Raw genomic sequence first — 18,325 nt, 5'->3', positions numbered from 1 at the left:
AATATAATTAATTCAGAAGTAATTATTTCACATTTATATAATAGCAATAATAAACCTTTATTATGTAAAAGAAAACTGAGAAAACAAGGAAACTGTTGGTCCAACTGACAGTTGGTTTGTGGTTTAAAAAAAAAAAAAAGTGATCCTGAAAACTGGTGATTGTCTTTTGTATTGTGTAACAAAAATACATGATAAAACATGTATTGAATTGAGTTGAATAGATAAATAACAGGTGGTTTCATCATACAAAATAGATTTTGGATTTAAAATTCAATTAAGTTGCTTTATTTTGGGGCTTTGGTAGGGCGGGTCATTTTTTACCCATAGGATAAAGGGGAGTAAACACAATGTTAAGACCGCACAAGGGTTAAAGTAATACTCATAGATATGTATAGAATGGCTAGATGTCTCGTCCGCGTTGCTGCTCAACGGAGTCGAACGTCCCCAGATGGCCGCCATCTTACCACAGGCAACTCTCTCGCCGACAACATTGTGTTGATGGTGAAACATTCAAACATTCAAGACATAACTTGCTTAATTCTCAAACATTTAGGTTATTATCAGGGCTCTAAATTAACACCCGCCAAATTCGGGCGTGTATTAAAAAAAACTCACTAGCCGGCTTGGCCGATGATAAATGAGGAACTTTACCATCTATTTCGCGGGACGCGAAATTATTATATACAGTCTATGTGCGGGACGTATCCGCCAAGGCTGCCGTAAAAGGGGAGCGGGCGTGGGTCACTCTTGGTTTGGAAATACGATAGACGCCGGTACAAATACAAATACAGACGCAAACACCAACAAAATGTGGCGATGGTTGGGACAGCCGGCCGTGAAGAGAAAACATATGCCTGCCAAAGGAGGGGAGGAGGATGATATTGAACCTCGCAAAACAAAAAGGAAATTTAACTGTAAATGGCTAACTGGTCGTGAGTGGCTCGTGTATAATCACGAAAACAACGTAATGTTCTGTCAGCATTGCCGAATGTCCGCCCAAGCCTGAAGGGGAGACACTCGCTGACCTCTTGAAAACACAATTGTGCTCACCAGACATCAAAGACTTCGACCCACGCAAAGCCATAGAAATCTTGCATGGTGACAGTTTGCGCACACGCCGGCCACACTTAGTGAGAAAAGGGAAAAATGGAACTGATTTAGATGGGTCCGAAGACAGTTCAGAGAGCTCGGACGATGTTTAAGCATTTCACATTATCCCCCTCATAATTAGTCTCTGCACATAGTTTTGTGTTTAATTTTGTGTATTATCTGCACTAAAACATGATTAGAAAGTTGTTAAATATTTCCATTTTTGTAGATTCAGGGTTTACATGAATATAAATCAGTTTTAAAGTTTTTTTTTTTTTTTTTATGTACAAAAAATGTGACCCTGAATAGTATGTGAGGGTTGAGGAGTAATGAAATGTTAGAATAAGTTTTGTTTGTATGTAAGTTTAATTATTGTAATTATTTTAATTGGATATACATTCCCGATTTCACTGTAAAATTAATTTAAAGCTTTAGTTAATAAATTGATCAAATGAATTCAGTGGCTCTCATCTGTCTTTTTTGCACGGAAAAATATGTGGCTAGTGGAAATTCTGATTTGCTGGTAACTTTAGAAACTGTTAAGTTAATTTAGAGCCCTGGTTATTATAAACATCAAAGAAGTAAGCTAACTATCACACTACAGACGAATTTCCATATTTATTTTTTAAAATAAAAACGTAAATATTTCACGTTTATTTGCCCTATGACTCAACTTTATTTATCCCTTGGGATGACTCCCTCAGGGAAATTCAAGTCCCCAGTAGCTCCAAACACACACATAGGATCTCTATAAATCTAAAATACAGTATAATATAGAATAATTAATATAATATATCATTAAAATATAATTAATATAGAATAATGTAAAACAAAGTGTAAAAAAGAATATAGGCTATACAAGACATACAAAGTAAAGAGAGTTAAATAAAATAAGTTGTAGCAGTATGGTTGAGTTATTGCCCATATTGCACTACACTTGTGTTAATTACACATTGTATGCACACAGTCTGACCATAAATAGATAAGATATTGCACAGTAGTGACGTGAATTATTGCACAGATGACCGGATAAATAAAATATCGCACAGGGTCTTTTAGTTTGTAAAATAGTGTAAAATGGTGGAGATTTCTGCGAGATAAGAGTAATAGCATCAGAGCAGATCACTTACCGTAACTATGGTTACCTCAGGTTTGACTGTCTCCCGGACATCTCACCCTGTGGTAAGATGGCCGACTTGTGCGGACGTTCTAAACTCAGACGTAACACATCTAGCCATTCTATACATATCTATGGTAATACTACTAAGAAATTTAGTGACATTTTGCTTTACGTGGGCGCGGTGTGATCCGTCAGCTTCTTCCTATAAAATACATCTTTACATAAATTTCTGATTTTAGATGTTTGCATTCCGTACATGAGAGGATTCAGAAGAGGCTGAAGGATCACAAAATATAAAGACATCAGGATCTGCAGCAGGCTGGGCACGTTGCTCATATCAAATCTACTCTGGAGTATTTCAAACAAGCAGCCGAAGGAAAAGTTAAGCAGCGAAACCAGATGTGGCGTGCAGGTGCTGGCGGCTTTCTGTCTCGTCTGTCTGGAACCAGAAGAGCAAACTCTCAGGATCTTTGTGTAAGAAAAAAGGATGGGAAGCAGAGGGACCACCACAGTGAGCATGGTGCCAAAAAGCCCATAAATGTTGTTCACTTTGGTGTCTGAACACGCCAACTTAACCACAGGGTAGTTACGACAGAAGGTGCTGTTCAACACGTTTCCACACAGTCTCAGACGGATGTTCAACATTAAAGCAATTAGAAAGGACACAGAAGAGTACAACCAGAGCAGAACGATGAGCAGAAGCACCTTGTGATGTGTCATTATCGTGTGGTACTGCAGAGGGTGACAGATGGCAACATATCTGTCATACGACATGACGGCTAAATTACAAAATTCTACTTTCACATAAGAATACAAACAGAAGATCTGCAGGAAGCAGAGAGGAGCAGAAACAGTGTGAACGTCAGAGAGGATCTGAATGAGCAGGAATGGAAACAGCCCTGAACTACCATACAGCTCATTCACAAACAGGCTGCACAGAAACATGTACATGGGTTCATGTAAGCTCCTGTTCACACCGATAACCACGATGAGCCACCCGTTGGCAACAATAATTGTAATGTACAGTACTGCAGTTATTACAAAGTACAAGTATTTCAATCTTCCAACATCCATATAAGCTCCAAGAATGAAGTATGAAAAAGGTGAGAATGTTGAATTCAACATGTCTCTCTGACTTAAAAGACAAAAAAATGGGAAAATAATCACACTTTGCTTCTTAATCATCTGATTTTTCATTTGAAAAACTTTTTAAAGAACGAGACAATTCTCCTGTTTACTGGCATTGACAGATTACTCAGAGCTCACCTTCACAGTGCAGAGTGTTGGAGTTTCTTCTTACTGCTGCAGCATGAGGACAGTTTTATACCTTCTCTGACGCCAGTTTGTTGTTGGAAACCATGGTTTACTCCCAGAGCAGCAGGTCTGGACTGAGGCTGTGTTCGAAACCGCCTACTTCTCCCACTACTCCTACTAACTTTAACTTTTTTTAAGTTCCCAGATGCGTACTAGATTCTCCTAAATGTTGGGTATGCATCATGAGGTTACTACTCATACTCAAACTACCCAAGATGCAACGTAACGTGACGTTGCCGATCGTCATTTCCTGTCAAAACGGCAGTTTCAAGCTAGCTACAACGAGGGTAGGTTCACTTCCTGTTTTCAAAACAAAAGCACCAATTGTATGGTAATGGCTTTCCCTATGATAAAAGGCAACGGGTATTTTATTTTGTGAAAATAACCGGAAGTGCGTTGGTCACTGCGGCTAGCTTTAGTAGCGCCGAATTCGTGGGAACAAAATTGTAAACAGCCGGTATTTTGTCAGGTTTTCAACACGTTGGGGATCTAAACGACTACTTTCTCGCCTGAAAATGTTTTAAATGTTGCTAAAGTTTACAGAGTTTAGAGCTTAAGAGAAATCAGCTTCAGGCCGGCTGATTTCGGCTCGGGCAGGAGTGAAATGCACTGTGGGTAAAAGCTCTGCATACTGTCTGATCGAATGAGTATGTAGTATGTAGTAGGCGGTTTCGAACACAGCCTGAGTCTGGTTTGTTTATTTTAGGCGACATGACCGAAGAAGAACTACATCTTCTCTATGGATAATGGAAGGTGGTGAAAGAGCACACAGATGCAAGAATGCTTCAAGCAGCCAGATCCAAAACATAGGAAGACTTTAACGAGCCTTCAATTATGTTTATGTTTCTGCATTTAGCAGACGCTTTTATCCAAAGCGACTCCCAGATGAGGATATAACATCAAAGCTAACATCAAAGCTAACATCACAGCTAACATCACAGCTAACATCAAAGCTAATATTACAGCTAATATTACAGCTAACATCAAAGCTAACATCAAAGATAACATCAAAGCTAACAATAAGCAACGTAGAAGGAAACCAACAGTCGGGCTCTGTCAGAGGGGACAGTGCAGAGATAGAGTTCAGGCATTGAGGAAAGTTCAGGGTCAGTGCAGGATAGGAGATTCTCTCTGAAGAGCTGGGTCTGAAAGAGGTTCTTGAAGATATTCAGGTTCTATCTGTTCTGGTAGCGCTCGGTAGGTCATTCCACCATCGTTGAATGACACATGAGACGAGTCTGGATTGTCTTCAGCGTGGTGTAGGCACTGCTAGATTACAATTCTTTGACAACCGGAGTGATCGAGTCGTGACGAAAGGCTTTGCGAGAGCATTCGGGTAGATGGGAGCCGTACCATTCAGGACTCTGTAGGCTAACATCAGGGACTTGAATCTGATGCGGGCGGCTGAGGGTAGCCAGTGGAGCTCAATGAACAGATGTGCTCTGTTAGACCAGACGCGGATCCTCCTCTCCAGTACCCCCGAATAGACCTTACCAGGAAGAAACTCTTCGAGGCCGTCCGGAAGTCGTTCTCCATGGCCTCCCCGAACTCCTCCCAAGCCGAGTTTTTACCTCAGCTACCACGAGACTGTGTTCCGCTTGGCCTGTCGGTACCCATCAGCTGCTTCCAGAGTCCCACTGGCCAAAAAGGCCCGATAGGACTCCTTCTTCAGCTTGACGGCTTCCCTCACGGCTGGTGTCCACCAGCGGGTTCGAGGATTGCTGCCAGGACAGGCACCGACCACCTTACGGCCACAGCTCCGGTCAGCCGTCTCAACAATGGAGGCACGGAACATGGCCCATGTCTGAAGAGACAGACAGTTTTGGATTAATGGTCCATCCATCCCTCCCTTCATCCCTCCCTTCATCCCTCCCTTCATCCTGTCATGTCCATGGGGTTTTCCCCATGTTTTGAGTTCTTATTTTTTTATTTTATCATGTTTTAGTTTATATCATGCCTTAGTTTTCTTAGTTCAGGTATTGTAGTTAGTTTTGCCATTTTCCCCCCATGTTCAGGTCATTAGTTCATTAAATTCACCTGCCGATTTTTCTCAGCTGCATCCAGTCTTTCATCAGTTCCCTCAGTATTTAGTCTCTCTGGTTTCTCACATTCATTGTGAGATCCTTTCACCTTTCACGTCACGCCAGGCCACGTCAATCCAAGTTAAGTGTTTTTCATGTCAAGTCTTTTGTTTTTGTCACAGTCATACTCATGTTTTGTTCCACAGTCTAGTTTCGTCATCCGGCTCAGCAACGCCTTGTTTTGACTTGTTATTTTTTGTAAATAAAACAAGTTTGCTTTTACTCCTCTAAAGAGCTTGAGCCCCAGCTAGGAGAGTCAGTGCCCATAGAGCCCAGAGAGCCAGCGCCCATAGACTCACATCTCCGAGCCCCTCCCTCCCACCCAGGTTTTGGGATGTCGCGTCCGACTCACGTCGGGGTCACCATTATGTTGTGGAGAAAAATGAGTCGGACGAGCCGTGGTCATCCTCTTATGGGGAATTTATTGAACAGACCGTCACAGAGACAAGTACATTTCAGAATGCCCGGAAATTCCCTTTGACCTCAGTTTGTGACAATCCTTTATACTCCTCCTGACTCCTCCAATGCGTATGTGGCCCAAACCCAATCTCTCTAAGGCGCCTGGAATTCGCCATTATCGTAAACAAAGCTTATTCTAATCTTCATAACCCGGACAACAGGCACATTGTGTAATTAGGACAAATGTCATGACTCTGCTCTCCCACACTCGCAGCCACAGAGGCCAGAGAGCCCATGGGGCCGGGGACCCACAATTTCGAGCCCTTCCCTCCCACCCTCGAGGGGTGGGCTCTGTCACGTTCATGGGGTTTTTCCCATGTCTTTAGTTCTGTGTTTTGTCATGTCATGTCTTAGTTTTTAAGTTCATGTTTAGTTAAGTCTTGCCATGTTTTGCCACTGTTCTTTCCTCTGTCCCTATGTTCAGGTCATCAGCTTCACTTCCTTCACCTGTGTTTTCCCCATCAGCTGTACTCACTCACCAATCACCCTCCACAGTACTGTCTCAACCAAGTTAAAGGGGAACTCCGGGGCATTTGAAGCGCAATCCCATTGCTAGAGGTTGTCAAATACTGATAGTAGGACACAGACTGGTGCAAATCGGCGCTCCCTGTGCGGAGATTGCGCTGTTCGCTCAGCCTGTCATGCGAGGCTAATACGTGGTGGCTAAGGGGCAAGCGCTAACCCTTCCACGTAAAACAACAACTTGCACACTGCAGAAACGTCACACCACTTTATAAACCATCCGACAATAAAGTCATAAGCCTTACCATCAAAACCATATGCATGGTTCTCACATTACTGGCATGGGGACGTTACAAAACAACTTTATAAACAGCATGTAACTCACCGGCTGGTTGTATGCTCGCACATGTGAAAGCCCAAAAGAGTCAATGGACGATACTCCCAAATACAAAGCAATTATCTTCTCTAGAAAAATTGCGTTCAAGTATTTAAAACATTACAACAATACATGCCCAGTAATATTGTAATATTATCCTACTATCAGTATTTGACAACCTCTAGCAATGGGATTGCGCTTCAAATGCCCCGGAGTTCCCCTTTAAGTACCTTTCTAGTTATTCCAAGCCATAGTCATTTTTTGTTTTTTTTCGTCACAGTTTAGTTTTTGGTATTCGGCTCAGCCGCTCTTTTTGTTAAAACCTGTTTTTGAAAATAAACCAAGTTTTGTTTTTGAAGAATCTGCAGCCGTGTCCTTCCACGCCTCGCACCCACCCTACCTGACAAAGTTCTTGTTTCCCATTCATACTCCACCCTCTCTGGAGTTTAGTAAAAGTTTCTTTTCAGTTGAAAAATATATTTCCTGATTATCTGTAGAAATCATTTCTGACACGAGTGAAGTCAAAGACAAACATTTAATTCATTATCTGTCTTTCCTCATCCTGAACTCCACATTTGCCAGCAAAGCTCAGAAGTAGACTTTTACATAACTGACGTATTTTGGACATGTTCAGTCCATACAGAACAGGGTTAAACAGTGGCTGACAAGTAAGGAAGTAAGATGATAAAAATATTCTGAACATGTTTGGAACATTGTTCATGTTGAATCTGCTCTGTAATACTTCAAAGCAAACTCCAAAGGAGAAGTTGAGCAGAGAAGCCAGGTGAGGTGTGCAGGTACTGACAGCTTTCTGTCTCGTCTGTTTGGATCCAGAAAAACAGACTTTAAGGATCTGAACATAAGTGTAGAGAATTATAAACACTGGAACACAGACTGTGAAAGAAGCAGCAACATACTCATAGATATCATTGACTGTGGTGTCATAACAGGCCAGTTTTATGATGGAGTGGTTGTCACAGTACACTTTGTTAATGATGTTCCCACACAGCTGCAGAGAAGCACTTAAAGATGTTGTGACACTAATGAAAAAAGGAGGGCTTGACCATATGATACCAATGAGAAAAACTACCTTGTTAGATGTCATTAATGTGTGGTACTGCAGAGGATAACAGATGGCAAAATATCTGTCGTAAGACATGACGGCTAAGTTAAAAAATTCAATACTTCCAAAAGTATAAATACAGAAAACCTGCAGGAAACAAAGAGGAGCAGAAACAGTGTGAACGTCAGAGAGGATCTGAATCAGCAGGAATGGAAACAGCCCTGAACTACCATACAGCTCATTTACAAACAGGCTGCACAGGAACATGTACATGGGTTCATGTAAGCTCCTGTTCACACCGATAACCACGATGAGCAGAACATTAGAACCAACTATTATAAGATACAAAGACGTGAGGATCATGAAGAATAAGTATGTGAACAAATCTTTGTTAAAGTAAGAACTTAATGTGAAATATAAAACTTGTGTAGAATTAATTTTCATCCTTATCTTAAGCTGTAAAGAAATCATAAATCTGTTAAATGCATTAATCAATGTTCATTTCCACATATGATTGAAAAGTTAAACTTGTTTTCAGCTAATTATAGAGATGAACCTTCAACAACACAAACAGCATATATTAACATCAAAGAAAATAATAATCAAATTATTAAATGAGACGAATATGTCAAACAGTAGCAGTGAGTCAAAGTGTGAATCAGCCTAACTGAGCAGAGAGCTGCTGCTTCTCTTAAAGAGTCGACACAGAGACGTTGTGACGTATGAGGTCAGTCTGATGCTGTGGGCATCACAATATACATTATACACCACACAGCAGAAACAACTGTATTAATCCACCAGAGACAGTTTCTGTGGAGTCGCATAACCAAGAAACAGACGACTGATCACTGGACTCATTGTGACTGTCATGATGTTTTACATACACACTCTGTTTTTTTTAATTGTTGCAAAGTCTGTTGTCTCATTGTTGAGGGAGCTGGGTGTAAGTGAACAGAGTGTGAGGAAAATAGTGAAGGAAGTGTCAGATGAGGCAGTAAAGTCCAGTCAGTGGATTTGGATTAGAAGAAGCAATAGCAGCTGGGGGCCCAGCAGGAGGAGCACTTAGGGTAAACGAAGAAGCAAAGAAGAAGTTCAAGATATTTAAGTTGAGGGTGTGGCCCATGTGAGCCTTTTGAAACCAGGCGGCCATTTTAAGTGAGTTGGCCTGTATGGCTTTGTTTTTGCTGGTATTTTTAGTGATTATAGGACTGCTTAGGTGAGTTTGTCTGCTGAATCTGCTAGTGTGTCTTGTCCTGCCTCCACCTCTGGCACCCTCTATACTTTCATTACCCCCTACCTGAACCAGGGTATGAATCCCATCCGTACTTATCTTTACCTCTTCTATTTCTACCCCTTACCCAAACCAGGGTTTGAATCCCATCCGTACTTATCTTTACCTCTTCTATTTCTACCCCCTACCCAAACCAGGGTTTGAATCCCATCCGTACTTATCTTTACCTCTTCTATTTCTGCCCCCTACCCGAACCAAGGTTTGAATCCCATTCCTACTTATCTTCGCCTCTTCTATTTCTAAACCCCTACCCAAACCAGGGTTTGAATCCCATTCCTACTTATCTTTACCTCTTCTATTTCTACCCCCTACCCAAACCAGGGTTTGAATCCCATTCCTACTTATCTTTACCTCTTCTATTTCTAACCCCTACCCGAACAGGGTTTGAATCCCATTCCTACTTATCTTTACCTCTTCTATTTCTACCCCCTACCCGAACCAAGGTTTGAATCCCATTCCTACTTATCTTTACCTCTTCTATTTCTACCCCCTACCCGAACAGGGTTTGAATCCCATTCCTACTTATCTTTACCTCTTGTATTTCTAAACCCCTACCCAAACCAGGGTTTGAATCCCATTCCTACTTATCTTTACCTCTTCTATTTCTACCCCCTACCCAAACCAGGGTTTGAATCCCATTCCTACTTATCTTTACCTCTTCTATTTCTACCCCCTACCCGAACCAAGGTTTGAATCCCATTCCTACTTATCTTTACCTCTTCTATTTCTACCCCCTACCCGAACCAGGGTTTGTATCTCCACCCCGCTCTGACTGGTGTGCAGTTGATGAGAGGCTGAGGTAGCTTGTGGCTTGAAAAAAAAAAGATGGTTGTTGTGGTGTGAGGAGCAGTGATGGCTGGCATTAGGGGAGTGACTCTGGGACGCCAGTGATCACTCTCTAGCCCCCTGGAGGTGTCATGGGCCCAACTAGAGGAAACACTGATGAAAGGAGGTTCCCACCTGATGACCCCAATGACATGTTGGTCAGCACTGCTCACTGATCCATATTATAGGGAATTATTCACTGAGTCTGGTCCATTTTTTCTTTAGCACAAGTTACTTGTGTTTAGCTTTAATGAATTACTGTATCATGGCTTTCAGAATCTTCTCCAAATGACAAAAGGTAATTCTTTATGATGATTATCACAGTCGATAAGACTGGTACCCGTCAAGGTTACGATCTACCTTCTCTCACCCGAAGGTAGATGGGACAGGCCCCCATGACCCTTAAAAATATAAAGCATGTAGGAAAAGTGAAACAATTAATCTGCAAGTACATTCTTAAGTATAGTTTATGGGCATCATGTGTTTACTGCAGGGTGGTTCATTACAAAAGATGTAATAGTAAATAAAGTTCATGGTTTAAAATATACTTCAAATTGGGGGTCTCGGTTGCTCATTAAAGCAAAAGAAACTATTTCAGAGACTTGAAAATGTTATTGGGATTAAAGGAACTGCATTAGGCTGGTTTAAGTCATATTTATCTGATAGATCCCAGTTTGTTCTTGTAAATGAAGATTCTTCCTCTCACACCAGAGTAAGTCATGGCGTTCCTCAGGGTTCTGTGCTTGGACCGATTCTTTTCACTTTATACATGCTTCCATTAGGTAACATTATTAGACAGCATGGCATAAAGCTCCACTGCTATGCTGAAAATACTCAGTTGTACTTATCTATGAAACCAGATGAACCCAATAGGTTGGTCAGTCTACAAGCATGTCTTGAAGACATAAAGACCTGGATGACTCAGAACTGTCTGCTTCTAAATTCAGACAAACTGAAGTTGTTATGTTTATGCATTTAGCAGATGCTTTTATCCAAAGCGACTTACAAATGAGGATATATAACTGTGACGTTCTCACAGCCACTGTGGGTTCTTTCAGCAGGCAAGTATGACTGAGATCTGGTGACGGTATAATGCTTTATTGTTTTCTTTCAGTGTTCTCTTCTTAGCACGGCCTCCCTCCTGTGCTTCCTGCGCTTTGTGCCGGCTTGTTCTCCTCCTCTCTCCTGGTTCCAGCACGCTACTGTGATTAGGGGAGAGTGATTAGACAAGTGGATGCTGCCAAACAGCAGTTCAAAGGGAGAAAATCCTGTGGAGGCCTGGGGAACCTCGCGCACTGCAAACAGCAGAGGATCTAGCGACCTGTCCCTCTAGCCACCTGTCCCATTTACCACTATCCCCGTGCACAAACTTACGGATCATGGACTTCAAAGTCCTATTCAGGCGCTCAACGAGGCTGTCCATTTGAGGGTGGTAAACACTCGTTCGAATGGACTTGATTCCCAATAATCCGTACAGTTCTCTCAGTGTTCGTGACATAAATTGTGTGCCTTGATCAGTCAGGATCTATTTTGGGATCCCGACTCGGGAGATCACTTGAAACATTGCCTGTGCAACACTCTTTGCAGATATGCTGCGCAGTGGCAGTGCCTCTGGATATCGTGTTGCGTAATCCACCAGGACTAACACAAAGCGATATCCGCGTGCGGTTTGGTGAAATGGCCCAATGAGATCCATCCCAATCCGCTCAAATGGGACCTCGATCAGCGGTAATGGGCGCAAAGGCGCTCTCGAGATGGCCTGTTGGTTAACCAACTGGCATTCGGGGGCAGGACGCACACCAGCGGCGTACATCCGCCCGAATGCCTGGCCAATAGAATCGGGCCATTACACAGTTCAGTGTCTTTTCATACCCCATGTGCCCAGCCATCGGGTTATAATGAGCCGCCTGGAAAACCATTTCCCGACGGCTTTTCGGGACCAACAACTGTGTTACTGTTTCCTCTGGCTGTCACGACTCACTCTGTACAACCTATCCCTGCACAATGAAAAGTGTGGATATGTTAACGCTGTGTCAGGGCGCACCACGTGACCATCAATTTTTATCACTTGGTCAAAGGCACAGCGTAGAGTATCATCACGAGACTGTTCAAGTGGAAAATGTTCCATGGAGTCAAACACAGGAACCTGCGGCGCCTCCTGAGGAGGCGCCGCCGGTTCCCCCTCCCCGTCTGCAGTGTCGGACAACCTCGCATCACCACTGAGCACAGCGCACATATCCCATGTCCCATACCCCACACATTGCCCCACCAGTTTATCAAACCCAGGCCAATCAGTACCCAAAATCAGGGGGTGCACATGGCGGGAGCTAACCGCAGCCTTCACACTATGCTTTTTTCCCTTATAACGAATTTCCACTGGAACTACAGGGTATCTGTGAATATCCCCATGTACACACCTAATATCCACCCACCCCGCCTCTATCAAAGCCCCGGGTCGAATCAGATTCTGGTGAACTATGGACTGCGTGCAGCCTGAGTCCACCATTGCCTGATGTGTACCCCCCTGAATCCTTACCGGAACGCTGTACGTCCCTCCTGGACCGGGGGAGGGTGCTGGAGGGCCGACAACCCGGATCACCTGGCCGACCTCCAGCGGGCACTCGCGGCGAAAGTGACCAGGCTGCCCGCACCTCCAACACTCCTGCACTGCCACCTGAGAGACCCTCTGCGGGTCGGGAGCAGCACCTGTAGCGGCTGGAACCTGGGGTGGAAGAGACGGGAGAGGTTAGTGCGGGGCAGTGGCGATGGTCGGGCAGTTGTGTGGTGCAGGGGCTCAGCTGAGGACTGCCCCCTTCGGGGCGCTGGTGTGGGACGGCAGGGAGTTGCTGGCCGAGCCTCCGGTGTCCAGCCCCGGGAGAAGAATGCCAGATGATCCTCTGTGAGGGTGATTGCGGTTGCCAGCTCCGTCGGTCGGTGACAGCGCACCCACTCTGCCGTACCAGTCGGCAGCCCCTCCACAAACTGCTCCAGGATGATTTGTTCCAGCATCCTCTCCTCGCCGTTCGATCCCCATGGCTGCAGCCACCTAGTCGCCGCGTCCTTCAGCTGCTAAGCATAGGTGAAAGGCCGGTTCGTGGGGCCCAGTTTCATCCCCCGAAAACGGCGGCGATGGTCCTCCGCCGAGTAGCCGAGGCGATCCAGTACTGCCCTCCTGATCGCCGTGTAATCCCGAGCGCGCGCAGGGAGGCCCAGCGCCGCTGTTTGGGCGTCCCCCGACAGGAGGGGACGCACCCGCACCGCCCACTCTTCCTCCGGCCACCTGCATGCCTCCGCCATTGCCTCGAACATCTCGAGGAAGGATTGTGGGTCGTCAGTTGGTGACATTTTGTATAGTGCGACTGATGCGAGTGGGGGAGCTGCTATTCCTGCTCCGGCCTGCTCCACCATTGCCTCCAGCAGCTGGGTCTGTCGCTCTGCTTGGTCCTGCAGTACTGCCAGCTGCAGCTTGCTGAGGCCCGCCGGGTCGCGGCTCATCGTCGCGACCTCCGACAGCATCTGGGCCAGCATGGTGATCGGCTGCTGCGGTTGTGTCATCTCAGTTTCTTTTTTTTTACCTGTCTGCTGAATCCTAGTTCAGGCGCCAATGTGACGTTCTCACAGCCACTGCGGGTTCTTTCAGCAGGCAAGTATGACTGAGATCTGGTGACGGTATAATGCTTTATTGTTTTCTTTCAGTGATCTCTTCTTAGCACGGCCTCCCTCCTGCGCTTCCTGCGCTTTGTGCCGGCTTGTTCTCCTCCTCTCTCCTGGTTCCAGCACGCTACTGTGATTAGTGCATGCTGGTGTACTAATCACTCACCTGGTGCTGCTCCCCTGAGCTCTCTCCACACCTCTCTCCTGCAGCTGATGCACCACGCCCCCTCCATAATAACATTATAGCTAACATCAAAGAAACCACTAGTCGGACTCTGTGAGAGGTGACAGAGGGGACAGTATGGAGATAGAGGCAAGTACAGGATAGCAGATGCTCTCTGACGAGCTGGGTCTTCAAGAGATTCTTGAAGATATTCAGGGACGCCCCTGTTCTGGTGGCGCTCGGTAGGTCATTCCACCATCGTGGAACGACACATGAGACGAGTCTGGATTGTCTTCAGCGTGGTGTAGGCACTGCTAGATGACAATTCTTTGACGACCAGAGTGACCGACTCTGTAGGCTAACATCAGGGACTTGAACTTGATGCGGGCGGTTAAAGGTAGCCAGTGGAGCTCAATGAACAGAGGGGTGACGTGTGCTCTTTTAGGCTGATCAAAGAACAAACGCGGCACCGCGTTCTGGACCATCTGCAGCGGTTTCACAGCACAGGCTGGGAGACCAGTTAGGAGACCAGTTAGTAGGGTGTGGCAGTAGTCAAGGCCGGAGATCACCACAGCCTGCACCAGGAGCTGGGTGGCATGTTGGGTTAGGTACGGTCTAATCTTTCTTATGTTTAACAATGCGAAGCAGCACTATCGAGCAACGGAGGTAACATGATCTTTAAAGGTCAGTTTGTCATCAATCATGACACCCAAGTTTCTAGCTGCCTTTGATGGAGCAAGAGATAGATATTCAGTTTGGATGCAGAGGCTGTGGTGTATGGTTGATTTGGCTGGGAAGACAAGGAGTTCAGTTTTAGAGAGGTTCAGTTGGAGGTGATGGGCTTTCATCAATTTTGATATGTCAGAGAGACGGTCTGAGATTTGTGCTGAGACCGTGTGGTCGTCAGGTGGGAATGATAGATGGAGCTGGGTATCGTCAGCATAACTTTGGTATGAGAAGCCATGTGATGGGATGATCTGGCCCAGTGAGGAGGTGTATATGGCAAAGAGAAGAGGCCCCAGTACTGAGCCTTGGGGGACCCCTGTTGCAGGGTGTAGAATGGAAGGCAGAGCCTTCAGTTATCAGGCCCCTCTCTGTGGAACCAGCTGCCAGTTTGGGAAGCAGAGCCTTCAGTTATCAGGCCCCTCTCTGTGGAACCAGCTGCCAGTTTGGGAGGCAGAGCCTTCAGTTATCAGGCCCCTCTCTGTGGGACCAGCTGCCAGTTTGGTAGGCAGAGCCTTCAGTTATCAGGCCCCTCTCTGTGGGACCAGCAGCCAGTTTGGCTTCAAGAATTAGACACCCTCTCTACCTTTAAGATTTGTCATAATCAAGCTTGGATGTGGTGTTATATTTGTTTCTGAGTCTTAGGATGGGCTAAGCAGGTTCCCCGGAAGGCTTGGGCAGAGTCTGTTTTGCTCCTGCTTTCGCACCATCAGGACTGCCTCTTAAGGAGCAGCAGGACCAGCCAGCCTTCACCAGACTATCTCTCTATCCTCCGTGGTAATCTCTGCTCCTGTTCTGTTTAAACCAGATCCTGAGAGACTATTTATAGTAGAAGTGGACGCCTCTGACTCATAGTTAGTGACTGTCATCTCCCAACGTTCAGAACAGGAGGGTAAGCTGCTCCCATATGCATACTTTCCCTGTAGTCTAAGTCCAACCCAACGCTCTCTCCCAACAGTTTAACTCTCAGGAGGATTCCACAGAACCGGACCGTATCCTTCCCCAATCCTGCACTCTCAGAGGCGTTACGTGGGAGATTGATGGTCGGATTCAGTGCGGCCTGCCTTCAGACCCTGATCCTGGTACTGGTCACCCTGATCGCCATATTGTCCCGGCATCTGCCTGCTCCACCCTCATCCATTGGGCCCATACGTCCTGATTCACCTGCCACCCAGGTATTCATCGCACAGTAACACTATTAAAACAATTCTTGTGGCCTTCTTTTGAGTCCGATGTCTGTTGTGTCACCACTAACAATCCTTCCACATTGAGCCAGCAGTTTCCCTGGGTCTAGTATAAATACAACTCCCTCACATCATCTGCCACTGCACCGTCCCCTTTCGAAGCTTCACTTGGATATCAACCTCCTGTCTTCCCAGAAACAGAAGAGGAATTAGACTTGCAAAACAATTTGGACAATAACCCCTCAGATAACTATATTAACTTTTTCTAAACCTCTCCTCTCAGCAACCTCAATAGACCTGGACCATCCTCTGTTCCCCCCCGAATATCTTCACCTAGGTTCAGTCTTCAGTTAGGAAAAGGCCCTTTCACTTTCACTCCCTGCACACCCACCCTATGACTGTGCCATAGAACTGGGCTATTCTCCGATCACACCCCTGGAAAGCCTTACAATAAACCTCTTTGACCATAAACATCTGTGTCCTGCATAAAAGTCCTTTTTACGTTGTGGCTCATTCGAGCTGTGATGAGTTCAGGCTTTATGGTTAGGGATGGCTCAGGTGACCCTGAAACATCCCATAGTTCTGCTGCTATAAGCCCAGACTGCAGGGGGAGCTCCCATGATGCACCTCTCCTCCCTCTGTTTTTATGTTTTATTTTGTTGCTGAACTGACTCTAAAATTATTACGTCAGTTTAGCACAACAGTTTACAAAACAATTCCCTCAAAAATGAAAATTAATAGTATCTTGTGTGCATTCAGTAGCATTTCTTGCACACATTAGTAGTAAAATATTAATATATGATTTGTTCCTGTGTATGAGAACATATGGGCTTAGAATATATAGTTGAAAAAAAAACTATAAACATAAATTCCACTATCTTGTTGTTGCTTGTTTTTAAATTCATTTAAATTATTTTATTTTGTTTCTCTTTATATTCTTTTATGTATTTTGAATGCCTCTTCCACTCCCTGCTGCACTGCTTTTATTTTATGTGAAGCACTTTGAATTGTTTTGTACATGAAATGTGCTACAAATAAATCTGATTTTATTTTATTTTATTTGATATCTCTGCATTATGAAGTCCAAATGTCACTACTGCAGGAACAGTTTGATGTAGGTTTAGAGGTTTGGCATTTAAGGCTGTTTACGCACAAAATCTCTAAAAACAGTTCATTATCTACAGTCAATTCAATACAAACACATGAACTTTATTACAAACAAAAACTTCTGCTACAATTCTCATTCAGTTACAATCAAAAAAATAAATCATTTCATTGTTTTGCTTTTCATCTAAAAACAAACATTTAAGGGGAGTTAACCAACTCTGAAATGACAAATCATATTGTTGTTGATCATTGTATTTATTTACTTTTTCATGACTGGAGGAATGATTGTCTTTATAAGTGACTCAATATTTGAATTTCCCCGTAAGAATTTATACATTATCTATTAGCTTTACGAGACTAAAAACTTTCTAAATTTAATCTATTTAAATTGAAACATCAAGGCAATTATTTTCTAATATAATTTAAAGACCAAGTACATTTCAGTCAAATATCAGTGTTTTTTTTTATCATGATTCAATAAGAACAAATCAACATTTCAGAGAAACAGACTTTTACACCTGCTGCGTATTTTGGACATATTTAGGCCATACAGTGCAGGATTAAAGAGTGGCTGACATGTTAAAAAGTACAAAGAAAGAAGTATTTGCAGTATTCTTGGAACTCTGCTCATATCAAACCTGCTCTGTGACACTTCAAAACAAACCCCAAAAGAGAAGTTGAGCAGAGAAGCCAGGTGAGGAGCGCAGGTACCGACAGCTTTCTGACGGGTCTGTTTGGATCCAGAAAAACACACTTTGAGGATCCTCATGTATGAGTACAGAATTAAAAGGACTGGACCAAAAACAATGATAGCTGTGATCATAAGTCCATAGATGTTATTGACTGTAGTGTCAGCGCAGGCCAGTTTAACAACAGAGTAGTTGTCACAATATACTTTGTTAATGATATTTCCACAAAGCTGCAAAGAGAAACTCAAAGAAGTCAAAATCACAATCAGAAGTAAGGCGGGTAACCAGGCTACTGCAGTAAGAACTTTTACCCTCTGAAATGTCATTATTGTGTTATACTGCAGAGGATAACAGATAGCAAGATATCTGTCATAAGACATGATGGCCAGGGTGAAAAACTCTACAGCTCCGTACGAGTACAAACAGAAAACCTGCAGGAAACAGAGAGGAGCAGAAACAGTGTGAACGTCAGAGAGGATCTGAATCAGCAGGAATGGAAACAGCCCTGAACTACCATACAGCTCATTTACAAACAGGCTGCACAGGAACATGTACATGGGTTCATGTAAGCTCCTGTTCACACCGATAACCACGATGAGCAGAACATTAGAACCAACTATTATAAGATACAAAGACATGATGATCATGAAGAAAAAGTATGTGAACAGATTGGTATCAAAATAAGCACCAAGAGTGAAATATGAAACCTGAGTAGAGTTTACCAT

General features: G+C 44.1%; 3 protein-coding genes across 3 annotated transcripts; all 3 read right to left on the bottom strand.

Annotated features, from left to right (window-relative positions):
• Positions 1 to 2,377: 2,377 nt before the first annotated feature.
• Positions 2,378 to 3,334, bottom strand: LOC142388989 (olfactory receptor 10A3-like). Its single transcript, XM_075474539.1, has one exon. It carries the CDS (start codon positions 3,332 to 3,334, stop codon positions 2,378 to 2,380), a length of 957 nt encoding a protein of 318 aa, XP_075330654.1.
• Positions 3,335 to 7,436: 4,102 nt separating this feature from the next.
• Positions 7,437 to 13,114, bottom strand: LOC142388988 (olfactory receptor 10A6-like). Its single transcript, XM_075474537.1, has 3 exons — positions 12,887 to 13,114; positions 12,617 to 12,802; positions 7,437 to 8,420 (listed from the first exon to the last, which is right to left on the bottom strand). The coding sequence occupies exons 1-3, from the start codon at positions 13,112 to 13,114 to the stop codon at positions 7,437 to 7,439; spliced, it is 1,398 nt and encodes a 465-aa protein (XP_075330652.1).
• A 4,293-nt stretch (positions 13,115 to 17,407) lies between these two features.
• On the bottom strand, positions 17,408 to 18,325 carry LOC142388987 (olfactory receptor 6E1-like). The gene has a single exon (XM_075474536.1). The coding sequence runs from the start codon at positions 18,323 to 18,325 to the stop codon at positions 17,408 to 17,410; it is 918 nt and encodes a 305-aa protein (XP_075330651.1).

This window comes from Odontesthes bonariensis, chromosome 9 (assembly GCF_027942865.1).
Source record: "Odontesthes bonariensis isolate fOdoBon6 chromosome 9, fOdoBon6.hap1, whole genome shotgun sequence".
NCBI lineage: Eukaryota > Metazoa > Chordata > Actinopteri > Atheriniformes > Atherinopsidae > Odontesthes > Odontesthes bonariensis.
Note: the sequence above shows the minus strand (reverse complement) of the source record. Positions and strands in the feature narration are given on the sequence as shown.